Source organism: Sarcophilus harrisii, chromosome 5 (assembly GCF_902635505.1).
Source record: "Sarcophilus harrisii chromosome 5, mSarHar1.11, whole genome shotgun sequence".
NCBI classification, from domain to species: domain Eukaryota; kingdom Metazoa; phylum Chordata; class Mammalia; order Dasyuromorphia; family Dasyuridae; genus Sarcophilus; species Sarcophilus harrisii.
Genome location: NC_045430.1, coordinates 4,036,109 through 4,062,958, shown reverse-complemented (window position 1 = coordinate 4,062,958; position 26,850 = coordinate 4,036,109). Strand labels below are relative to the sequence as shown.

Sequence of the window (26,850 nt, the reverse complement as noted above, 5' to 3'; positions counted from 1 at the left end):
TACCATGGATTTTTCCTCTAGGGAAGGAAACATTTCCCCATCATCATGTCTTTGCCCATACTGGTCCCTACACCTAGAATGCCGTCCTCTCATTTCTATTTGTTTCAAATCTTCCGCTCAAGCATCAACTCCTTCAGGAAGCTTTCCCTGATAACCACACCTGGGTAGTTCATCAGTCTAGTCCTGGATGTCCTGGTGTCCTCTCCTCTCCTCATCCTGCACTAGAACTTGAACAGAAGAAATTTCAGGCAAAGGAGAACAGTTTTTTCATCATCGCTCTCTGTCCTCCTCTCATGAACTCTCTTCTGATCCAATAGGATTTATCAGGGACCCTGGGCTTGGTAAATATAGAGGAAAAAATGACTGGCAAGACTCCTCATTTTTACCTCCAATCAGAGCAGCAACTAGTGGGTCTGTGTCTGGTACCCTCTATCTGGGCCCCTTCTTTTTTGGACTATAGCCAATATCCTACAATTGATCTCCCTGCCTCAATCCTCTGCCCTCACCAACCTATCCTCCATTCAGTTGCTAAATTATTATCCCTAAATGCAAAAGGAAATTTCTGAAGCACTTGTTATGTGCTCAGCACTGTGCTAAACCCCAAGGATACAACAGAGCAAGCCAGGAAGCCCTTACTCTCAATGATCTTATGTTATTATTAATTTTTTTTGGCTCCTACATCAACCAAAATTTATTCCATTAAATTTTCTGGGTGAATACATTGACTCAATTAGTTGTTGTTCTTTCCACATTATACAAATAGAAAATTACTTTCATCATACAAATAGAACCTCCTCTCTGCAGATAATATTGTAGGTCTTAGAACAATTCAGAGGCTTCTGGAAAAAACTTGTAAATACTCAAAAGGGTTTGGCCTGACTATCCAAATAAAAAAGATGAAGTGGATGAAAAATATCCACTGTCAAAAAAGAAAAACAAATTAAAAATCCACTGCCAAGATTAGAATATCCAATTGGATAGAGAATCTTTAAAACTTTTCTACCAGTATCCATGTCTGGGATGGATATAGCAATGGGTAGTACAAATGGGCACAGAATTTGGACTCAGAATTAAACCCAAGGAAAAGAATGGATTATCTTGGTTTCAGGAAGTTTGAAACCTCTTTTAATGATGTCAAATTTCTCCCAGAAACAAAAGCTCGTTTTAAATTTAATTTTATTTATTTTTAATACACATTGTTTTATGAATTATGTTAGGAGGGAAAAATCAGAGTAAAAGGGAAAAACCATGGGAGAGATTAAAAAAAAAGAAGAAAAAAAAAGAAGTAAACAAAGCATGTGTCGATTTACATTCAGTCTCCTTACTTCTTTTACTAGATGATGATGATTCAAAGTTTGTTGGGATTGCTTTGGATCACTGAACTACTGGAGAAGAACCAAGCCTTTCAATGACCTTATGTACTAATGACAAAGGCAACAAATACAGGAGCGTGATGGTCAGTGATGAGTGGTACAATCCAGGAGGCACAGATCTCTGAATATGATCACTGGTTACAAGGCAGATGGGATGGAGGATGAGGGTATGAATGCAGCACTATTCTGCATCACTTTCTTGCTGAAAGATCTTCAATGACTCCCAAATACCTCTAAAATGTAACTCAAAATCTTCCCTTTCATGATTCTTATATATCATTTTTTTTTTACCTTCTGCCTCTCTGGTTTCAAGTAGACCTTGTATCTGAAATGATCTTCCTTCTCCCCCTTAACTTACAGAATGTCCAGGGTCCTTTTGGGCTCAGCTTGGAGACTTTCCTGATTCCTCCATTCTGTTTATCATCTGAGAATACTCAGTCTGCAGAAACCCAGTGGACTCTTAAAAATCTTCAGTGGTAGCCTTCTAAACCTGAGAGGGATAGGGCTGGGAAAATCAAACAACTACTAACTCTCGGGGCACAGCATTCCATTTTTGGAAGAAGTGTAGATTTGTGGAAATAGTGCTATGTCTGTAGTCAGAAGACCTGGGTGTGATCATGGGCACGCCACTTACACTCATGACAATAAAAACAGCTAAATGTCTAGGACACTTTACAACCTGCAAAGTGCTTGATGCTAGTATCTAATCTAATCCTCACAACAGCTCTGCAAGGGAACTGCTAGAATTCTCCCCATTTTACAGATGGGAAAACTAAGACTATGATTTAATAAATCACTTGCCCAGGATCACCAAGGCAGTTAAGTGTTTGATGTAGGATTCAAATTCAAGTCTTCCAAGCCCAGATTTCTACCGACTATGCCGGCTCACTGCTTCCTAGATATCTCCTCTGCCTCTTAATCCACAACTTCTCCTGGCCAGTCCTGGGTATCACAATGGGGTTTTTGTTGTAGTTGCATCCAATTTCCCCATAGCTCCAAGTCACTATTCCCAGTTCTGCCCTCTGGGGGTCAAGCCAAGCCAGCCTTGGATGTTATCCCTTCGCCCCATCCTTCATTAGAACTTCAACAGTAGAAATTTCAAGCAAAGGAGAAAAGTGTTTTGTGTTTTTTTTTTCCCTTGTAATTAGAGAAGAAAATCTACTCACACAATTCCAGTCCTTTCTAAAGATTAACTATGCTTTAAGATTTCTCGCATTCGCCCCTTGTTAAACCTGTTCAAATCCGTGCTTTGCTTTCAAGATACGTCAAGGGAGCTCCGGAACACGCTTCCTTGACAAAAAAAAAAAAAAAAAGTTACGATTCCCGCAGTAATACCACTAATTCCTCTGGAATGGAGCTTAACGAGAGCAAAGAGAAGAAAATGAGCATTCTGCGTTGAATTTCTCATTATCATACCTAACTATTTTTGCATAATCTTGCCCCTTATTAAGTCTACCCAGATATCCACAGACCCAAAGTTTTGATGTATTCACTGCCTAAATCATCTGTTGTCTTCGTCCTTAAGAGATTAAGGCACAATATTGTTCAGTGGAGTTGTAGATACTAATTAAACAGGGTATCTCTTCTCTTCAAGGCAGGCGAGGCACGAGCTGAAGGCGTGCTGGCTGTCCCCTCCTTTCGGTGAGAGGGCCACGGAAGCAGAGGAAGCAGGAAGGATGCTGGATACCTGTCCCACTCGCGGGAAGACGCTGCTTCTCCTCATTGGCTCCAGGACCGTTTAACAGATCCCACCTGGAGCCTCATCCAGGCAGAATCTGGCCGGATTCTCTGGTTCCCAAAAAGCCCAATTTGGCTTTGCAGACAGACCAGATTTCAGTTCCATTAAACAGCAAGTATCTCATTGCTGTTGGCAGCCTCCACATTCATCTATCTAACAAAATGCATCTATTTTCTCCGAGTCTGTCGATACAAGAACAGACCAGAAGCTTGTAAGCAGGATTCACCCTGGGCAATGAGGGAAAAGTCTCCTGAAGGTGAGGGAGATTGCACTGCTCCTAGGTCACTCATGGGACACTCTACACTTTTCAGTGGGCTGGCTGCAAGTTCTAAGACCGTGAGTTATAGTAGGAAGCACTTAGGATCAGGAGTCAATACCGGCGTTCACATTCTGGCTCTGGTAGGAGAATGGGCAAGTCACTTCTCTGGGTCAAGCACTGGAAGGGTCATCTACTGAGTCCAACCCACTCAAGGGAGAATTGGACAAACTGAAGCACAGAGGGGGTGACTTGGCCACAATCAACCAGGTAGTAAGTCTCGGGGATGCCCTACCTCGTTCTGCATCCTCCAAGGCAAAGTTCTGGTGGGTCCTGTCCAGATGTAAGGATCTGACTTATAGGATTGATGATGCACTCAGGACATGACTCATGACTATCAAGGGCCAGAGCCTCATTAACAGGCTCTCTCAAAAGGAAAATGTATTTTTCAGCCACGGAAGTTTTCAAAGATTATTCAAAGGACTTGCTATTTGCCTCAGTCTAAGGCGTGCACTGATATATAACAATGATAAATATAACACAACACAATATAAACATAACACATGTTTACATTTATTTATATGTTGATATTTTAGTATATTATATTTGCTATTTATAGTAGTTATTAAAATATACATGTAATTACACAATACAGCTGTATAATATTTAATAAAACACAGTGATATAATATTAATATATTTGTTTATGTTATATATTTATTTTACACAAATATACATAAATAAAATATAAAATATAAACAAATATAAAGAATATGTGACATATTTATATTGTTTATATATTATATTATATGTGTTTATGTATATTTCTATTTTATTTATATATGTTTATATTGTTTCTATCATATATTTATTTATATATTATGGATTTAATTTATTCATATTATATAAATAAAATATATTTATATATAATAAAATAAATATAATATAACACAACACAATATATATTACATTATGATATCATAACATAATCCAAAATACATGAAGTTGTGAAATAAATATTCATATTTCTACTTGACTGCCAATCACAAGAATTATTGGTCATAATACTAGTGGCAGAAAAGATTTTAAAGATTATCTAGTCCAAGGGTCTCAACCTGGAGTATACAAATGTATTTTTTTTTGTAATTAACTACTCTATTTAATAGCTACATCATATAGAGATAGATGTAATGATTTATAGCTATCAATATGATTGGTCTCCTTTGCAGTGCTGCCTATTTTGTTTTGTGCATTTAAAAGCATTATCTTGGTAGGGAGGTTATACTCTTCCCTAGATAGTCAAAGGAGTCCGTCATACATATCAGGTCCTTGATCTTGCCCAAATCTTTGATTTTATAAAGGATAAAAATGAGAAATGGAGAGAATTGATAATTCAAGTTTATGTAGCGGATACCAGGAGACAGCGCCTGAAAATAAGGGCTTTGTTTACATTTTGCCATATGCCCAACAGGGAAACATGGCCCAGTCCAGTTTTCATGGGCGTGTGATTCCAAATATTCTTTCTTAACCACCGAAGTCACCTATCTTCGAGTCCGTAGCTGACGCCTTCTCCGTACGGGACCACACCACGAGCCTCCGCTGCGACAAATACCGATCCAAAGCCTTGTGGATGTTCCTGATGTGCCAAAGCCCTGAATCTTCCTTCCATGTGCTCCGCTGTTGGGCTGCGAATGTGTGCGCGTGTGGGTGTGTTTAATTCTGGGAAGAGACACAAGGATTTCGGTTGCAGGGAAGTCCTCCTCCCCCTGCCTAACACCCCGACTTCACTTTTCAGACTTGCCTGGGCCAAAGTTTCTCGGGGTTTTCTGAGGATTTTGGTGCCTGATGAGTTTCTGCCCCGCCCCCTTCCTGAATCTTGCTGAAAGGCTGAAGGTTCTTTAAACAGCCACGAACCATCCCTGCCTGTGCCTTCCCTCCTTCCCTCCCTCCCACTAACCCGTTCCTGAGTGGGCCAGTTGGGGCAGGAGGGCAGACTTAGAGGGACCATTCTGGTGGCCCTTTAAGGCCCTCTCATAGAAGATAGAGGTCTGCTATTGCACAGGACCAGTTTAGGGGACCACGGGAAAAACTCCCCAGCACTACAAGTACCCCACTATGGAATGGGCTGTCTAGGGAGCCGTTCTATCCCCCAGGGAGGTCTAAAGCAGAAAAGTGCTGCTTAATGAACATAACGGGGAGGGGATAGTTGTACAGGTGGGAAATGAAACAGAAAGCCAGGGGGATCACTTCTGGCCCCCCAATTCTGTGACTTTCCCAGTAGGTCACAGGTCGTCATCTGTGTGTATGTGAGATAGACCCTTAGAGCCTGGTGGAGCCTGTGACCCCTCTTCTCAGAATCAAGGTTTAACACATAAAATAAAATAGAGGAGATGCCAAATGAAACAAAACGCCAGGGAATATGGAGCTAGATTGGTTTTCCCGTCCAAGTTCAAGAACTCTTTAAGGACTTGGGGGCTCCGAGTTAAGACTATCTGACAGAAAGGCAATGATTCATCAAGTTCAAGTCGGACCAGTTGCCTTCTAATATCCTTCCTGACTCAGACAGTCCATCACTGACCTAACATCATCATTATTATCCACAATGACAACAACGCTCACACAGTGCTTTAATATTTGGAAAGCACTTTACAATATTGTTTAGTTGATCTTCATGACAACTTTGAAAGGTGGGCCTTATGATACCCATTTTACAGGTGAGGAAGCTGAGGAAAACATAGGTAAGGTGTCTTGCCTGAAGGTCACCCAGCCAGAGCGTATCTGGGCTACATTAGAACTCAGGCCTTCCCCAAGTCTGGCTATGTGCACTATGGTACCACCTAACGGTCAAATGTGGAGAGGTTCATTCCCTGGAGGGTGGCCAACCGATCCCAACACATCTTGGCCAGAGCAACTAGTGAGAAATGTGTTCTGGGGCAAAGAGCTGGACTCCGTGTAAGGGACCCAAGAAAGATCACGGATTTTAGGATCCTTGTCCAGATCTAGAAGGGAAGTCAGCTGCCATCTTGGTTAACACTCTCAACATACAGAGCAGCAACTTCCAATCAAGGAGAACTGTCCCAGCCAAATAAAAAATAGTATCTCTAAAGCACCCATGTTTCTCGCCAGCCCTGGGAACGAAGGGCATCATGGCCGTGTTACAGACAGGGAAACTGAGCCACAAGAAGGTGAAAGTCCCACAGCAATTTAATACCAAAGCCCCCAGTCAAATGAGGCTCCTGGACAGACGTCCGGAGACTTCTCCCAGCCCCGTACTGCCCTCCAACCAGGGTAGCAAGAAGAGTAAGTAGGGCAGGCACTGCATGTGTTCATCGGCTAACCAGTCCTGTGTAGCATCTGCTTCTCAGCTTAGCTCTAGAGTATGGAGGGAGGATTAGAGAGAGAGGAAGGGAAGAAGGAAGGAAGGAAGGGGGGAAGGGGGAAAGGAAGAAAGGGAGAGAGGGAGGGAGGGAGGAAGGAAGAAAGGAAGGAGGGAAGGAAGGAGGGAGGGAACGAAGAAGGGAAGGAAGGAGGGAGGAAAGGAAGGAGGGAGGGAGGGAGGAAAGGAAGGAGGAAAGGAAAGAAGGAAAGGAAGGAAGGAAGGAAGGAAGGAAGGAAGGAAGGAAGGAAGGAAGGAAGGAAAGAAGGAAGGAGGAAAGGAAGGAAGGAAGGAGGAAAGAAAGGAAGGAAAGAAGGAAGGAGGAAGGAAGGAAGGAAGGAAGGAAGGAAGGAAGGAAGAAAGGAAAGAAGGAAGGAGGAAAGGAAGGAAGGAGGAAAGGAAGGAAGGAAGGAGGAAAGAAAGGAAGGAAGGAAGGAGAGAGGGAAGAAGAGAGGGAGGAAGAGAAGGAGAGAGGGAGGGAAGAAAGAAGAAAAAAAGAAAAAAAATTTCACATATACCAATGAGGTAAAATTTAAAGAACTGAATCATTTACATTTAGGCTGCACACACACGTTTCTTTCTTGCTAATTATTGAAGAAAATTGTTTTACAATATGGGTTCTCACTCAACACATACTTTCCACCCCCTCAATCCTGCTTCTGGGTGCTTGTGTTCAGAACACCTCCCTTAAACATTAAAGGAACGGCCCTGGGAGGTCAGGAACTCCCCATGTGAGCTAGTGAGCCCAAACAGGCTAAAGTGACGTGATGGCCAAGGGGGAGAAAACGACGCATGTGTGACGCAAACGAGGAAAATCATCTTTCCCTGCACATGGTTTGTTGTGAAATCCTTCGATTCCAGTCAGTAAAAAAGGGAATATGTTTTGCAGGAGGTGGAGAGAAGAGCCCTGGCTCAGGGTTTTGGCAGCAGGCTGGAAACTCAGGCTGCCGAATTCTAGCACCACAAATTCCTAGGCATTCCATAAATGTTCCTTATGTGAATGAATGAATGAATGAATAAATGAATGAATAAAAGAACAAACTAGTCCCTTCCCTGGGGCACAATACTCTTCTGCTGAAAAATCCAACTAAAGGGGAGTGGGGGTCAAATCCCAGGTACATTCCATAATAGTCGGGCGGTTTGTGACATTGGATGTTCCTTGACTGCAAATTAGGGAGATTGAATTTGATGATCCCTTTGAGCCCTAAGTTGTTGTTGGTAGGAACAGTGACAGTGATGGTGGTGGCGGTTGTGAAGATGGGTGATGATGGCGGGGTTGATGATGGTGATGATGATCCTTGAAATCCTCAATGAAATGATCAGATTCTGTACTTGTCACTTCCAAGCTGGGTAATCTCGAACATGTTCACTGCCATAGACCATAAAATGAGGAATTTTGACCAGAAGACCTTGTAGATCCCTTCAAAGTATAAATCCCATAAATCTACCACTTTACATGATTGCAATGATCTGATCAAGGACAGTCAAGATATTCCTTAGTGCCAGTGATCAGCATTCTGGCAACGGCCATCTTTGAAATGGGCTCATGATACCCACGTGCTCACATTTTGTGAAGAAGGGCCTGTGAGGATCAGGAAGTGCTCTGGGAATGATAGTTCCTATTTTTCTACTCCTTCCTTGAGCCTTCTGCACCCCAACCCTTCCCCGTTACAGTTATGAAGACTGAGGTTAACAATCAGGGAGGACTTAACTCTGACCCACATTCTGGGGGAGAAGCTCAGGCTGGCACATCTAGCTATGAAGAACCACCAAAGACCAGGAAGCAGTTCACAGACATTGAGACATCTGCCATCCCCTGCTGCTCATCTCTCTCCACTGGCTCCCAAAGAACAATGGAAGCAGGGGTTTCTCTTTGGGCTCCAGTCTTCACCCTCCCTTCTGGCTAGGTATGACTACCCTCCCCCCTGTAAAGTCCTTTCCCTATTGTTAATTAGGGAAATCTTCACATCCCTATCCACTAAGTCCCTATTAGCTTGGACAGCACTGAACACAATGTCAATCAATAATCAATAAATGCTAAGTAACTCCCACGCCTTCTCTCTCCCCTTCATTAAAGGTCATGCTTGCTAGGCTTGCTTCACCAAGCAGCTTGGAATAACAAATTCTATCCATCCCCAGGCAGGGCAGGGGACCCAGATCCACCCTCATGTACCCTCCTACCCCCATCTCGGAGTCACTAAAACCCTAAAGAATTACACTCTCCCAGGCTACACCAAAGCTCAAGAGCCCCACTGACAAGTCTTCCCTGGAGCAGCCAGGTCCCATCCTGTTTCTCTCCCATTGTATACAGATCTTTGTTTCTCAAAGGTCAGGAGAACACACCTGCTGTATTAGCAAGACATCGGCCCTCTACTGGACTCTCAGTATCTCAAAGCCCAGCAATGGAAAGAGTCTTGAAGGTCATCGCCAAAGTGAATCAATGTGGACGAGATACTTCCTATTCCCCAGGCCCATTTCACCAAGAGCTGGTCACCCAAACACAGCTTGGAGACTCCAGTGGGGGAACACCTGCTCCCTTTTCAAGAATCCCTCCACCATTGTAGTCCCCCGTCTTAGGTGCAATCATCCAATTAAGCCTCCACGCCCAGAATGGTACACCAGGTGTTCTAACCAGGACCAAGGAAAGTGCAACTATTATCTCCCTAGTCATGGAAGGGACATCTTCATAAAGCCCGAGATCATTTTTCTTTGAGGTTTTTCTTTTTTTTTTTCCCTTCTCCGCCCCTTTTTTTAATCTGCCTCATCATACTGAGGACTCATTATAAGCCTCGGTCAACAAAAAGAATTATTGACAATTTCTCAGAGGGAACACTCAGTTTAATGGGGATCGAGATACAATTTCCTCTCTGCACTGGGTACACCTGACATTTACTCACCCTTTTTCTTCCATCTCCTACTCTCCACCCCTTCTCCGTAACCCAACTTAGGTAAGTACCTGGAGAGGCCCTGGCCATTGTGTGGACTGAGGCATGAAATAGGGAGGATCCTGTCATTACCATTCCCAGAACCCACACAGGGTTGTGTGTCTCATCCTGTCTACCCATAATCCCACATTGAATTGGGAGAATTTCAGATCCCAGAGTCAAGCCGAGTGAGATGCCCACGTTCTGCTCTGCCAGGGTTTGGCTGGATTTGCGGCTGTCCTTGGGAATAAGGAAGACTGAGGGGAAAGGGAGGTGACAATTCCAGGCTCCCTACCAGGCACTGACCCAGGTTCTTTTCACATCCACAGTAGCTTTTACTACAAAGACTTTGCACGGCCTAGTAAACACATTCAATTTTGAGTGAATCTGTTTTGGAAAATTATCATTAACTCATCATTACTGCTGATAGTTCATCCTAGCAACAAAGAGAGGAAAAAACCCACAAACAAAATTCTCCTCTGCATTTTAGCACTAATCACTTAAGCAGTAAAACTAATGGAAAATAGAAAGAAGTGAGCTCCCAGTACCAGCATTATTGCAGTAGTGAGAACATGCATATTTTAATAAGCCACCAGATAACTGTCAAATTTCTAACAACAGAATCTTAGCACCAGATCAGAATGTACACGGCCCTGCAAGCGTTCTCCGTTCTCCCAGCTCAGGCGAGGACATTCAGGAAGCGCTCACTGAGGGGGCCCAGCTCAAAGTCATCGAGTGTCAGCATCAGAAGGCACTTTACAGGCTACCAAGAACAACCTGCAACATAAGCATGAAGACTCTCAACGATACCCATCTGGCTATCTGGACTTCACTTGAATACTTCCACCAATGATGAACTCACTATCCACCAAAACATGTTCCAAACTGAAATAGTACTGATTATTAAAGTCTCAATCTTTCTGCCTGTCTCTGTCTGTCTGTCCATAGTCTGTCTCTATCTCTCCTTTCTCCCTTCCTCTCTCTTCCTTTTTCCCTTGCTTGAACAAGAAATGCCCTCTCTCTTCCTCCTTCCCTTCCCTCTCTCCCTCCCTCCCTGCCTCCTTCTCTCTCTCCTCTCTCTCTCTCTCTCTCTCTCTCTCTCTTTCTCTCTCTCTCTCTCTCTGTCAAATACATACTTACACATACCCTCTAGTAGAGCCTCAAGAATAGAATTTATCTTTTTTTTCTTTGTATCATTTGTGTCTGGCCAAGGAAGTTCTGCCTAGACGTTTGCCAGATGACCCAAGTAGCTATAGTTTGCTTTGTAAACCTAAAGGCCCCACTGAGTACTTGGAAAAGAGGATTCTCTATCATTCCTCATCACCTTTGTCTTGCCAGTGCTCAGTCCAGTACCCAGAAAATGCTTAACTCCACAGGACTGTCCTCAGCGTTAGCCTAGTAGAAGCCAACCATAGGAGAGCTAGGTCCTCTAGTAGGGAGAACAATGGTATGGCAAAGCAATCACTAGCTGATGAGCAGGGCGCTGTTTATTTAAAGCAGCCCCTTTCTGGTTGAGAAGATGAACTGTAGGGGTTTGCAAACTGAATTATTTACACACAAGGTCCCCAGTTTTCCATCAATGGAGTAGCTCAGACAGCCTAGACCGCTTGGCTGCCTCCATAATTGGAAAAGGATGGAGATTAGCTAATATGATCATTCCACATCCAGCCAAAACTGCAAAAAGGAAGGCTGCCATGACCTCTCCCAGCAGCCTCAGGGGATAGAAGAGGAAAGCTAGGAACCCTTCAAGTAAAAGACTGCACCTGAGATACTAAGGGGAAGCTTAGGCCATGGACATTGACAGTATGCTTTCCTTCGAGGCTTAGGGGTAGAATGGTCTGAGCAGGAACCAGTGGGAGCAATTACAGCACCAGGAAAAGCCCTAGAGAGCTACATTCTCCGTAACAAACAATATCACCTGGGGAAGGCAGAGAAAAGGCACCATTTATTTTCTAAAGCCAATAGTTCCTCAGTTGGCCCATGTGGCCAACTTGAAGGAGGAAATGAGTTAAATGAGTTCAAATCATTCCTAAGATATTCACTAGCTGGATGACAGTGGACAAAATTGTGGGCTCATTTATTCATTTGTGTGAAGATGCAATGAGATAGCATTCAAAAGGGTTTTGTAAGCCTTAAAGATATATTTTAAGTTGGCTGTGGCAAAGCAAATCTTATCATTGAAGAAAACATCCCTTGCTCAGATGTGGTGATACTTCTCAGGCTGGCAAAGTAACGGATGCATATGACCTGTCTGGGAGAGGCAGCAGGGAGCAGATGGCCCCATCACTAATATGGGTTGATTCAACTGCCCTGGGAAGCAATTTGAAGCTATTCTAGGGGGATGTCCCAAAACTGGTACATGCTTTGACCCAAGAATTCTACTTCTGAACATGTACGTCCACAGAGGTCAAAAAGACCCAAGAATTTTGCTTCTGAACAAGAACATCCACAGAGGTCAAAAAGACCCAAGAATTCTGTTTCTGAACAAGAACATCCACAGAGAACAAGAACATCTGTCAAAAAGACAGACCCAAGATCCATATGTACAAAATATCCAAGCAAACATGGATGTCGTCTCATGGTCTAAACCAACTGTCATATTTTAATAAGGTATCCAAGAAACTGGAAATATAAAAAATTCAGAGAAACTTGGCACATCTTACCAACTGCTGCAGAGGAACACCAAGTGAACAATTTAAACAATGACAATAATAGAAGTAAAACATTTCTGAAAGACATCAGAGCTCTAAATGGTGCAGTGAGTGATTCCAACTCTGTAGAAAAGAAGTTGAAGGACAGGGGAGGTGGACTGTAGTTGCATAATGAGGCACACATTTTCATATTGCTCCTCCCCAATAGGCAACATTCTGGAGAGACAGGTGTATATGTGTATGTGTGTGTGTGTGTGTGTGCGTGAAAGAAAAAAAAGAGAGAAAAAATCGAAGGGGAGAGGGAAAGACAGAGACCCAGAAAGAAGGAGGGAGGGAAAGAGAGAGACAAAGAAAGGAGAGGGATTATCTTACCCAATGCAAGTAAAGGATAAATAAATCAATGAATGCGAATTGCTAGGGGGAGAAGAATACTGTCAGAATTAAAAACATATAAAAATACTTTGAAAACATAATCCTAAAAAAAGCAAAAAAACTTCTAGTTCACTAGACAAATCCCCTAAGGAAAATACATGGAAAGATTTCATTTCTTGACTATATGGGATGTGATGGTAGGGAACAGCTGCAATTTGTCCCACTAGAGGGAATGTCTACTTTCAGGAGATCACAGACTAATAAACAATAACATTCATATAGTATCTATTATGTGTCAGACACTGTGCTAAGCACTTTGCAAATATTATCTCATCTGATTCTCACAATCCTGAGGGGTAGATGTTGTTATGATCCCCATTTTACAAATGGAGAAACTGAGGCAGAGATTAAGTGGCTTTCTTAGGGTCACATAGCTAGTTAGTATGTAAGACTATGTTTGAACTCCAGTCTTCCTGATTCCTGATCCAGATTTAACACCTCCACAGATATGCTCTGAAATTTTCCTTTAGAACAGATGCCCTGGAAGAGAAGCTCCCCAGTAGAGGAGGTGGTCTGCACTCATTGCTACTTCTCAGAAACTATTAGAGGTCCCTGGAGGGGCAATATAATGGACATAGCAGTGAAGTTGGAATCAGGAAGACCTGCGTTTAAATCCTTACTAACTGGGTTGATCAAGGAAAATACTTGATCTTTACTTCCCAGAGTTGTTGAGAGGATAAAATACAAAATTGTCAAGTCATTTGTAAACCTTAAAGCACTACGCAAATGCTCACTTTACTACTGTTGTTACATAAGTGGTCTTATTATTATATACAAGTAATTATTATCTGGAACAGAATACCCCAAAGTCCAGACATCTCCACAGCTACCCAGTACGGATTGATGTTCCAACCTCAGTGAGCAATTATGTTTTTCTTACAACTACACTGAAATGAAAAGCACCAACCGAGTCCAAAAAGTGTCATTTGTCAGCAGCTCCACGTTGTTAGAGATCAGAAGGTTTTCGGATGAAAGGCATCTAGTAAATCCAGGACGGATTACAGTTATCTATTAATGTAGCATGTTCATTTGACACATCTGGATTCAGCACTCTCGAAATGACAATTTGTCCCAGAATAAACATGACTTTTCAAACACCCAGAGCAGACACTATAGGTGAAAGCCAGACAAAGGTGTGAGAGGAGCCAAATCCGTCATATTTATGTGCTGTTCAATCGTGGGCAAGTCTGTTCATTGTTCCAAGCCTCGGTTTCTCTAGCAGTAAAACAGATGTTCTAGTAACAATGACACTTACACCACAGATTGTTGGAAGGCGAGTGTTTTGCAAGGGGAAAATTGATGGACAGAGGAAGCTGGGTCAGTAACGCAGTCCTGAGGTGGGTTAAAAGCCCACTACCATCATAAATTCTGCGCACAAGCACCTCACCCCGATCGGGCAACTCAACCAAAGGGATGACAATTGGCCAGCCATGGACACTTCCTTTGTTATTAATGATGTCTGTCTTAGCCCCAGCAGGTGAGCACACCTTTTTTTCTCAAATGACCTTTCACCTGGCCCAGAGGCTTCATCACAACTGGCTCCTAGGAACCTTTTCCCTACACACCAGCCCTGCTTATCCCAAATTTGCTTTTTGTCAGCCCAGATCAAGACTAGATTTCTTCAACAAGCATCACAGAGTATTTCTACCTTATTCAATTTCTGCAAAAGGTCAATGCCAGGAGCAGGGGCAGCAGGAGGTTTCTAGAGCTTGTGCTTGCTCATATCCCCAAAAATCAGCTTTTGGGAGCAGTGGAAGAGGGCCTGTTATCAAATGGGGTTAACCTCTGTCTAGTCCAAAGGGCCATTTTTTCTTGCTTAAAACGTTTGCCATTTGCTGATTTCTCACCAACACTTAGTAGCTTAGTAACCACCTGGAGGGTGGAGATAGACTCACCTCAAGCTCTGAGATGCCAGGTGATTTTTCCCCTTATCTTATCAGAGCCCCAGGAATTGACACTCTTATCTTCCTAGATTCTGCTATCTAACTAATCTGAACAGATCTGCATGACTAGAAAGTCTCAGTGATTTTCCAGCACACACATTTAATTTAGAGTAAGAATATAAGAGCTGCAATCAGCACCCAGAGTGGGGAGGGGTGGGGGGGATTGGGGGAGAAGATCAGTGGCAGGTGGTGGAGGACGCTCAGATTCCTGTCACACTGGAAGTCACCGGAGTATCGCATTCTTCACCAAGAGAAAAAAAGAAAAGCTTTTGGTTTTCAATGTTTTTTTGTAGCAAACACTCCTGCTGTGGTCTTGTGAAGCCAGTAGAGCCCTGCTTAGGATATGTCTGTTTTCAATTCTTCACTAAAGGAAATACTATAATTCGGTTATAGTTTACATAAAGAGGTCATTTTTCACCATTCAAGTTCACGATTCTCCTGAAATGCATCCAGAGATCCCCTTTCTGGCCCATGGGTCCCAGCTTTAAAGTCCCTGCCTGAAAATGACTCCACATTATCCCGTCATATATTCCCCATTAAAAAAAAAAAAAAGCCCAAATCACTCCCATATCTCTCTGCTCCTGTATCCATTATGACTAACAGGCCTGTAAGGAAGGCCCAGTTACTATCCCCATTTTACAGATGGAGAAACAGAGCAAGAAAGGTTAATTGATTTGCCAGAGGTCACCAAACTAATTAAGGGTCCCAGCAAGGGAAAACTCAGGTCTGCCTTCTTCCACACCTGGCACCATTCCCACTATGACACCTACCAATAAATTCCAGAAAATTTTCATTTTCCAAAGGCATTATATTGTTGTAGTGTCCATAGCCCTTCCATGGCACCTTACATCACAAAATAGGTAATATTTCTGAGACTGTTTCTCAATCAACTTGAGGACAAATTCAAGTTCAATTCGATGACAGATGCCCTCCTGTCTCCTTTCTCGACATTCATAAATGGAAGGCAATGGATGAGATTTACAGGAAAGAGGGAGAAGGCCAGCATTCTTGTGCCAAGAAGAAGAAAATCTAAAATCAAACTCTAATCCAGCTGTTCTTACTTTTTTACATCCTGAACTTTGGAAGTCTGGTGAATGAAGCCCAGGGACTACTTAGAATCATGTTTATAAATATATAAAATATGATTACAATGGATATCAATTGTATTAAAATACAGTCATCTATCTATATTACATACAGATCTATCTCTTTGTAAATCTCTTAACACATAAATATATATGCATTACTATAATAGTAATAAAAACTACCTCTAAACTAGCTGATTAATGGCAAATAAATAAATAAAAATCTTCCCAAAACTCGTAAAACAATGATCACAGAAGAGAAAATGGATAATTGCAATGCATCGCATTTTAAAAGATTCTGCAAAAGCAAAATCAATGCAACTAACATTATGAAGGAAGCAGGTAATTGGAGGTGATAGACTGTTGCAGCAAGTTTCTCTGATAAAGATCCCCTTTCCGGAATATATAAGAAATAGATTCCAATGTATGAGAATAAAATTCATTCTGCAACTAATTGGTCAAAGGATATGAACAGGCATTTTTTTCTAAGGATTCCAAGTTACCGGAAATCACATGGAAAAAATTCTCCAAGTCACTACTATTTAAAGAAATGCAAATTAAGCAATTCTGAGAATCACCCTCACTGCCCTTAAATTGGAAAAGCTGACTAAAAGGAGAATGGCAAATATTGGAGGGACTGTGAGAAAACAGGCATTCTAATGCAACATTGGTTGAGACCTTCAAGAAAGTAATTTGGAACTATGCCCCTACAGTTCCTAAACTTTATGCTGCTTGACTCAGCAGTGTCACTAATAGGTCTATATCCCAAAGAGATCAAAGGAAGAAGAAAAGCCCCCTTATGATACCAAAATAGTATCTATAGTAGCTTTTTTTTTAGTAGGGACAAAAATCTGGCACTCAAGATGATGTTCATAAATTGGGGAAATGGCTAAACAAAATCTGATATATGAATGGAATGAATCCCAGGCCATCATAAGAAATAATGAAGAAAAATGATGAAGAAAGCACAGAGTCTTGTTTGAATTGATGCAGATTGAAGTGAGCAGAATGAGAGGGAGAATTTTATATTATAGCAATATAAACTCAAACAACTTGCCAGAGTTTAAGAACTCTGATCAGGGTGATTCCAAAGGCTCAAGGATAAAATATGTCACCCACATCCTGACAAAGAGATCATGAATATAAAGTGCAAAAGGAGATATACATTTCTGGACAATGCCAATGTGGGAAGGTACTGTGCTTGACTATTCATATTTTCACATTATTTTCTTCTCTTTTTCTTTTATTATAAAAGGGACAAGCTGAGGGGCTGAGGCATGGGACTAGGGGTAAGGAGAAGATTGCACAAACAAATAAAAAGACAAAAAGGTTTATTGATGCATTTTTTTTCAATGCCCAGAAGAGAATGCAACAAAGACCAGATTGCTTTGAAAGTTCCATGTTGAATTCATTATATAATTAAAAAAAAAATCAAACTCTACACAATAAAGATTTTAATTATCAAATCCAACCTTCTGTCCTAGAATGTTTTTTAAAATGTTCTTGGTGTTTGCTGTTTGTTAAGTTTAGGGGGAAAAAAAGATAAAAAATGGGGGTGGAATAAAAAATATGATCCTTTCTCTCCCCTATTCAGAATAGGAACAATATGGTAGTCAGAATGTCCTAGGGCCCTTCCAGTATCTCTAGAGAATCCCTTCACATGATGTCAATGCAGAAAAGGACTTCAGAGTAATCCAACTTATTCATTTTACAAAGGAAGAAACTGAAGCAGAGAGCATGGTGACACAGTCAACATCACATAACTAAAAAATGTCAGCGATGAGACTGGATCACAAGACTTCAGATGGCAAGTTTTCTTTCTCTCACATCATGTTAACTCTAAGATGCTGAGACCACAGGAAGGATGAGTCTACAAGCTTTAATTGAAACCTTTCCTGAAAGGTCCCCTGCCTATGTCTTATACGTAATGACTGGAAATTGGCTCTAGGTTGAAATCCACAACAGATTTTTTTTTCAAGTTATTAAGATCCTCAAAGTAACAGACAGAATTCAGTCTCTGTCATTGTCATGATTTCTGGAAAACACACACACACACACACACACACACACACACACACACATCTTTTAGAATGTAAAACCATTACAATTACAAATAAAGATGGCTACATTTATTATCATTGCATTCCTATCCCTATTTCTTTCAGTATATATTTAAATTTTGATTTAACGATTTCCATAAGAATTTATTTTATTTCCCTTCACTTCCTCCATTGAAAATCTTTAAGAAAAAAAAAATCCTCATAATGAATATGCATAGTCCAGCAAAAAAATTGAGCATATCAACCATGTGTGAACCCTGTATGTCCCTAGCACCCAGCACAGAACCAAGCACACAGCAAATGCTTATTAGCTTGTTGTAACAACTACAAGCAGAGTCACAAAGAAAAAAAAAAGAATTTTCCACAAAGATATCATAAATAATGAGAAGTGAAGATATAAAAAGTGAAATAAAATCCCTTTTTAAAAAGAATTAGAAGGAGAATAAACAATAAGCAGCCAATTCCCTGAAAATTATTCTAGACACAACAGAAATCAATGATTCCATAGGACAAAGAAAAATATTAAAACAATACAAAAAAATCAAAAAATTAGATCAAAATATAAAGTATCTGGTATCAAAGCAATATAGCTGAAAAACAGGTCAAGAAGAAAATTCAGAGTCCCTAAAAACCATTACTTAAAAAAAAAAAAGGGCTAGACACTCTATTTCAAGAAATCATAAATAAAAATTTCCCAGACCAGAAGACAAATTGACTATAGTAATACAGTAATCTTCTTCTGAAAAGAAGCCTAAAAGAAAAAATGTCCTAGGAATATTGTACTCAAAATCCAGAATTGTCATACCAGAGAAAATATATTGCCAAGCATTCAAAAAGAAACAGTTAAACCACAGTCAGAAAACAAAGAATTGAGTAGGAACTTTGAAATAGGACCATAAAGACAAGAAAAACCTAGGAAGGCAAATTTCTTTAAGCAACAGAAAGGCACTATAGGATGATATAGTGCTAACATTCTAAAAAGGGAAGAAGAAATAGGTGTCTCTTCTAAACCTTATTGTTTTTCAAAGCGTATCAAGGAAATTACACACACACACAAATGCACACACACACATTTATATACATGCTGGGGAAGGTGAATAAGTTGTGCTTTATAAATATAATGGATTAACATTATTCTATAATAAAGAAAGAGATGGCTGAAGAAAGAATACTGGATTACAAAAACTGAAATAAGAGACAAGTGAATAGAACCAAAAGAACATGCCATTCAAAGATAACAGCATCATAAGGAGAAGCATCTTTGAAAGTCTTAAACTTCCTGATTCATGCAATAAGCAGCCAAGTCTTTAGGACTTCTTAAAATGTGTTCACTCTCGACCCCTTTTCACCCTAGAATTTTCTTTTTACAATACACCAGGTATATAGGTATATAAAAGATATACAAATCAAACCTTACTGATAATGAATCCTAATTTTGTGACATTCACATTCAGTTACATGCCCCCATAAGGGGTCACAATCAAAGGTTTAAGAAACTTTTCTCTACTGGACTTTAGATGAAACATATTTCCTGTCTCCTGTCAGGAAGGTGATGGGGCCAAAAGTGACATACAGATCTGAACATGGTCTCTATGTGGCTTTGTTTTTCTCAACAATGGGTGTTTTTTTTTTTACAAGTAGTTTTTATTTTAATTTAGTTTTTAATATTTTTCCTTCTTTCAGTTTTTAAAGGGAATCAGGAAGACTGGAGGGTAGAAATTTTGGTGTTGTTCAGTCATGTGTAACTCTTCGTGACCCCATTCAAAACTTTCTTGGCAAAGGTGCTGGAATGGTTTGCTATTTACTTCTTCAGCTCATTTTACAGATGAAGAAACTGAAGCAAACAAGGTTAAGTGACTTGCCCAGGATCACATAGCTTCTGTTTGAATCTGGATTTGAACTCAGGCCTTTCTAACTCAGGACCCAGTACTCTATATAATGAAGCATATTAAAGTCCCCCCAAAAGGGCTTTTGAATTTTTTTTTTTTAATGTATAGAAGAGAGGAAATTCAGAGTGAACCAGAGAAGTTTACAAAGTAAGATATGGAATGCACATATTGTATGTATGCAGATGCATATAATATTGTAAATATAAAACATATAATATTAAGTATGATATGCATAATGCCTGTGTGTATATTAAAAATTGGTGGAAGGAATGAAATAGAGATTCAATTTCCTTTGCAGTTATCCCTATGTTCTGCTATGTATATGACAGTACTTTGCCAAGGTGGGAGGTGAGAGGTTTATGTTCAGAATTAAAAAAATAAAAATAAAAGTTACGTCCGACCACAAAAATTTCTCTCTGCTCCCCAATACACACCAGTCTCTCCTGGCAAAATTTAGGATCACATATAAATGTTCCTGTATAACATCTCAAATTCCCCCAACACTCACCCTTCCATGTTCTTAATCATTTTTTTTTCTTTTTTGGAAAAAGGAACATTTATTTAGGGGAAGAGATTACAAACAAAATGAAGGGATGTAATAGGAATGATAATTATTAAATAGAGTTTGGAGAGCATATAATTAGACTAATCAGTTCGCCAAAGTAAGGAGAAAGGCGCCATTAAAGTGAAGGTACTATGAGAGAGAGAAAGAGAATACCTTATAGTGGGCTTCATCATGAATATAATTTAGTTTTTTTAATCTTCTTTATCATTACTTCCTTCATCAAACTCTACAAAATCCCACTCTACTGATCCACTGACTATTTCACACACATAACATTCCTTATTCCATCTTGATGCCTTTGCACTTTGTCCTCCATATTGGGAACGGCTTATTCTTTACCTCCACCTCCCAAATACTCCAAGTTTTCTTCAGGACTGAGTCCAAACACTTTTCTACATACAGGGCTTCCTGCACCAGTCACCTCCCCTGGAACTTTCTTCTCTGAGCTCACTTTTCCCTTCTACTTATATACATTGTATGTCCCTAGTTATTTGCTTGTGGTCTCCCAGATGAACTATACCCTCACTGAGAATTTGGAGTATTTCATATTTGTTGTTTGTTTGTTTGTTTTTAATCCTCAGTATTTAGGCCCATGCCTGACAGAGAAAGCATTAACAAATGTTTCTGGATTTAATGATCTATAAAATTATATTAAAAAAAAAAACTTTCCAATGATGAAACCAGTTGACTTCCACTGCCACCAATGTCCAGAATGCTTCTTTACTTATTCTTCAAAGTTTAAGTGTGATAGCCTCTTCTCCAGCAAAACTGAAGTCCCGCTACCACTCTCTTACTGAACTCTCCCCTCGCCATCCTCTTCAGTAATGAACTTACCCAACACACCTCCCATACTACTGCCTCTACTTCTCTTCCAACTAACTTAACTATATATGCCTGATGACAAAATTTGATTTTGCTAATATGCAAAGAGTTGAGAAACTTTTAACGGCTCCAGAAGACAGATGAAACAAAGTTCCTTCCTCTCGGAAGAGAGGTAGAAGTCTACAGGGGAACAATGTTGCCCAGTACAATCACAATATCTATGTGTTAACTGTGTAAATAGAAATAAATACTTTTGCTAACTTTTTGTTTATTTGTTATGTTGAAAGGGAGGGAAGAGGGAGAAATTTCCAGAAATGAAATAATATAAAAACAAAAGTCATCAGTGTATGTGTGTGTGTAGTTTTATTAAATATTACAGGATTTATTCCTTTTTTCCAATTTTTACATGGGAAAACTACAGGATTAAGGACAATATGGGGAGCGGAGGGGAAATCTGCCTATGTGTCATCAGAAAAGAATATACTAATTTACCAAGAAAATTATCTGGATGAACCTGAAATTTTGCTTATTTGGAAAATTGTTGTTGTTGTACTTTCCCCCCCCCCCCCTTTTGGTTGGTTACTTGGTTCTAGTTTTTGTTGAATGGGGGGTAGGAAGAGAGGATCAAACCCAATCAACCCCAATACTCTCCTGTCCCAACAAAAGATTTATATTATATATATATATAATGCATATAATTATAATATATAATAAAATATGTTTATATAGAAACATGTAAATAAAATTTGGAAACATGTATTTAATAATTTATTATTGTATTATATATATTTAATATACACATATATATGGCAATCCATATAGAAATACAGAAATATGATGGGAGACAGAAAAATGACTATTTGGTTCAGAAATAATATTTGTGAAGTTAAATGATGTCCTTGCTTCCCTGCCAGGTTTAACTGATGTGTCCAAAGGCTCACTCAGACTTCACCTATCCCAGCCCCTCCAATGACCCTCTGGAAATCCTTTGCTATTTTTCCAAGATACCTTTCACTCTTTTCTGATTCCTAGAGGAAACTCCACTGACTAAAGTACTAGGCAGCTCCCCGGCACCACCATCTGCCCAGGGATTCAGAGATTCCAAGACAATATTGTGGCTTCTTTGTCAAGGAATTGGTGGAAAATATGTGTAGGAAATCTGAGCTGAAGTACAATCAGCAAAACACAGGCCGGTTCTCTGCCACTGGAGCCCATGGCTCCATGGAGCTATCCAGACCCATTTACTCGTTAATTAGGGCCCAGGATTTTAGCTGCGTGAGGCTCTCCACTGCCCCCCACACTACCGCCAAAGCTCCATACTTTAACTGTTTTCCAAGAATACGTCAAGTCTGAATGGGGGATTTCTTTTGAGCAGTGAAAGGGACATTTCCTTCACCAAAAAGGTCAAGATATACAGTGAGCAGCATCTCGGAGCATCTCGAGCTGGGAGCCAAATAGGATCAGTTAGCACCGAAGGCACCCCTCCTGCCGGCCTCTCCAAGGAGCAGCCCATCGCCTATTTTCAAATCCTCTGCTTACATCTGACAACGTCTTCATCATTTCTTAAACATTTCTATTTTCCACCGAGTCTTTGGAGGGCTCCGTTCAAACCGTTTTGTACCGAGATCAGACAAGCATGGGACTGCAATTACAGATCACAATGCTCGGTGCTGAATTCACATCTCTATTCATCTCTTAGAAACCCAGAAAGACAGATTGGCCACAGGGGGACAGATTAGCCACAGGATGACCTGTATTTCCCCACAAAAGGCTAAGTGTGGAAAAATAGCACCCTGTGTCACCCGTTCTTCAGAGCCTGAAAAAAAAATCCTTCATGAAAATCACCCTCTGAGCAGCCCTTTCCCACTCCGCGCCGAACAAGTCCCGATTGTTCTCCACTCCCCCAGATCACACACCAAAATGTGTGGCCACAGCACAGTTGGCTTGATTTTAGAAGCTGTCACCAAATAACTTTGTCCATGTCTGTCCAAACCGGAAACTGGGATGAGAGGGGAGAAGGGGAGGAGGAACGAAAAAAGATGCCGGAGCAGCCTGTGGTGGTTACAAAGGCTGCGTCCAATCACTTCAGCCCAGGAATCCCTAGCTTGCCCATCGAAGAAGCAGCTCCTTTCTCCTGCCACTGTGAGCTCCTTGCACTGGGGAAACATGGCCCTCTCTCCGGGCTTGATCTTCCCGCAGATTCCATAGAAAGGGGCGAACTGCTCGGGCAATTCTCAGGCTATTCGGTGGTTTGTAACAAGTCACTCGGAATTATTAAGTCCCCAACTCTCCCAGCAGGGCTCCCCACTGTATGCTCTAGCTTCCGCTAGCTGCTGCTTCCAGGGGCAAACCAAAACTCAAAAACACGGAAGGCTCCGGAAGCATGGTTGCTACCAGAATGATTCCCTTACAGCCATTTCAAGGCAGGCATTCTATCTCCTGACAAGGGCTACCGAACGTCTGTCTGCTCTCGTCCTAACAGCCCCAAAGGCTGGCTCAACAAAACGACCCAAAGCATCACCTGGCACCGGGAACATCTGCATGTTGGCTAACCGCAGGGCGAACTAGAGCTACCTCCCCCGTCCCTTTTTTTCCTGGGCCTCCCAGGGCTTAACTGTATCTTAAGTAGGCAAAAGAAAAGCCCTCCACAGTCCACGAAAGACAAAGACAACAGCCCTCCCTCCGGTGGCCTTCCAGTCTCAAAGAAAAGAGGCTAACTTTGCAGTCTGTGCCCTTTACAGAGAGAACCACTGGGAAGAGAAATTACAGAGGACCTGGGTGGGCAAAAGGAGGAGGGGGATGTTGGCGCTACGCAGAAAGGCAGGCCTGTATTGAGTGTCTCCCTTGTCTAGAAAAAGTGTGTCCCGGGACTCGTCGGCCCCATCTCTTTTAAGTCTGAACAGCTGAACTAACCAAGGGGAAGGTGACCCTCTCCTGTCCGTAACCCCGATTAAAAAGTACTTCCTTCCCACTGGAATTATCACCACCACCATTTCAGGTAATAACAGAGGCTCCACCTACTCCGTCCCCGGCAAAATATCCGGAAAATAAACCAGGTGAGATCGGCCCACACGGATTGGACTTTGGGGTAGGGAGTGAGCAAAGTCCCAGAAAGCCCCGCAGCTCCTCCGCCCCTTCCCGCTAACACTTTCTCTCCTTTCCGCTGGAGGGTTCCCTTTTGTTTTCTCTCTTCTACCCAACCTCTAAATACAAGTCATAAAAATGAAAGTGGTCAAATCCTGTCTTCCTTCCACCCGAGGGCACACACATTAGAGCAGCCCTCAGAAGCCGGGAGCCCTTCCTAATAAGGGCCACACCTTTGCTGCTTCTACAAGCCAGCTCCCCACAGCCTGCCAAGTCATTAGGCAGAATAGCTAAATATTGCAGATTCACTTTTTTTTTTTTAACCTGAAGTTAATGAGAATCTGCGAGATATTCTTCCTCAAAATCAATCTGGACGCTGAAATCTTTAACGCAAACAAACCACTTTCCATCTCCCGGAGGTAGGGCCAGGACTTTTACTCAAAGCACTGCTTGGGTGTTAAGGGAAAGTGGACTTCATTTTGGAGAGTCCAGGAGAAGTCTACGTTCCACGTTTTAGAATCATTTCTTTTCTTTTTCCTTTTTTGTTCTTTTCTTTTTAATGCACACAAACCAAAATCCAAAGGCGTGCGTATGGAAACAAATCTATTGAAATGTCGTTGTCAATATCATTAAAAATAAGTGTCCGGACCCCGACCAGGTTAAAGGCTTAGCTACGGAAAATCGCGAGACCCCAGACTGACACTCCCAAACCGCTGAGGAAGGAGGGCCAGCAAGGGCTTTAGATGTCCAAGCGCACGCCTAGTGAAATGCCCCTGAGTAGTAAGACGGCAAACTTTGATCTGGTTCCCAAGAAGTTTGTGGGTGTCTCTCTGTCTGTCCTAACTTAGTGGTGCCATGAAAGCTGCTTTACTTATGGGATCCCGGAGTAGCCTACTCTGGCCCTACACAAACACTGGGAGAAATAAGCTTTTTTTTAAGACGCTCGGGCTTCTCCCACGAGAAGCAGCCTCGTCCAGCAAAGAGTCCCGGCATTCTTAGGAGCTAGTTAAGCCGATACTTTTAAAATGAAGGAAGCAGCGACCAAGTTGGATCGGAGCTGCCCCGGCTGTTATTAAGTCCAGGGCGAGTGTGAGTAGTTTGTGGGGTGACAAGGAAGGAATAAAGGGAGGGGTTTGGCCGAGGCAGGAGGAACGGGGCGCCTTTGCAGCCAGAACCTGGGGCCGGCCCCCGGGCTCAGCCCGGGGACTTGGCCCCTCCACGTGGACTTTCCTGCCACCAGCCCGGTCCTGGGTAAATGAGCCCGGCCGGGGAGCGGGGAGGGCGCTTGGGCCCCAAAGTTACCGGCCTGGTTGGGGGACCAGGGCATGGGGCCGGGGCCAGGGGCGCGGGCCGGACTGCCCTCCGCCCGCTCTGCCAGAGGCCACCCTGCCCTTTGAGGGAACTGGGTGCCATCTTGAGAACTTGCGAAAGAGAGGGGGGGGAGAGGGCACCGGCGGATCGGCGCTGGTTCTTGGAGCCGAAAGAAAAAGGAAAGAAGGCAAGCGAGGGAGCCCCGGGAGCCGCGGGAAGCTGAGGCTGGGCGCCCGGTGCCGCTCCTCGGGGGGTCAGGGGGCCCAGGCGTGGTTCCTTGGGACGCACTCATTCCCCGGGCCGGGGGTGGGAGGGGAACAGAGGCTCTGCTGGGGAGGATGGAGGCTGGAGGAGGGGATGGGCGCCCCCTCCCCACCCCCCAGCCCCCCGGGGGCCCCGGGGCTCACCTTCCCGGCGCAGGTGCGCGTGGAGCGCCGAGAGCAGCAGGCAGCAGAGCGCCGTCCCGGCCAGCGCCCAGAGCGCCCGGGGCAGCTGCATCGCGGGGGCCGCCCGGGCTCCGCATCCGCGCCTCCAGCCCGCCCGCCGCCGGGGCTCCGACCGAACGACCGCCCGGCAGCCCGCCTGCCCGCCCGCCCGTGCGTCCGTCGGTCCGTCCGCGGCTCCCGCTCCCGCTCCGGCTCCGGCTCTGCCTCCAGCCCCGCCGCGCGCGCACACACACACTCACACACACATCCACACACTCTCACACACTCACACACACACAGTCCCCAGCACACACACACATCCACGCAGCCACATCCACACACACACTCACACACACTCACACACACACCGCTGGAGGGAAGAGTCCGGGCTGGATCCGGCGGCGGCGGCGGCGGCCGTGCCGATGCCTCCTCCTCCTCCTCCTCTTCCTCGTCTTCTTTTGGGAGGGGGGAGAGGGGAGCTGGAGGGGGAGGGGCGACTAGCGCCGACTCCGGGGCTGCGGCTGCGGCAGGGGCGGCGTGGGCAGCGGCTCAGGCAGCGGCAGAGGCTGGGGCAGCCTGGGGCTAGCGGCCCCAGGAGAGGAGGAGGAAGAAGAAGAGGAGGAGGATGGGGGGGGCCGGGGCTCCATGAATCAGCCTTCCCCCCCCGCCCCGGGGGCCGCCCGGGAGGGGGGGCCGGATTCGTTCTCCCCCCCCCAGGCCTCCCCTGGCCCCTCCTCCCTTTCCTCCCCCACCCCTCCCTGCCGCGGGACTGTTACCTGGCCCCGCCTCCTCCTCCTCCTCCTCCTCCTCCTCCTCCTCCCCTCCTCCTCCCTCCTCCCTCCTCCCTCCTCCTCCTCCTCTTTTCCTTCTTCTTTCTCCTCCTCCTCCTTCTCCTCTTCCTTCTCCTCCTCCTCCCG

The 26,850-nt window shown here is 43.2% G+C and overlaps 1 protein-coding gene across 2 annotated transcripts in view; it reads right to left on the bottom strand.

Moving 5' to 3' along the window:
* The window catches only part of TAFA5 (TAFA chemokine like family member 5), a 530,796-nt gene that overhangs the window by 322,307 nt on the left and 181,639 nt on the right, over positions 1-26,850 (bottom strand). Inside the window, exon 1 of one of the 2 annotated variants that reach the window (XM_031940886.1) lies at positions 25,916-26,221. The exons of the other annotated variant lie outside the window; for it this stretch is intronic. Within the exon in view, the coding sequence (XP_031796746.1) occupies positions 25,916-26,006 (91 nt within the window). The 5' untranslated portion in view covers positions 26,007-26,221. Of the gene's footprint in view, positions 1-25,915; positions 26,222-26,850 lie in introns of those variants that run through there. 2 annotated transcript variants of the gene reach the window in all.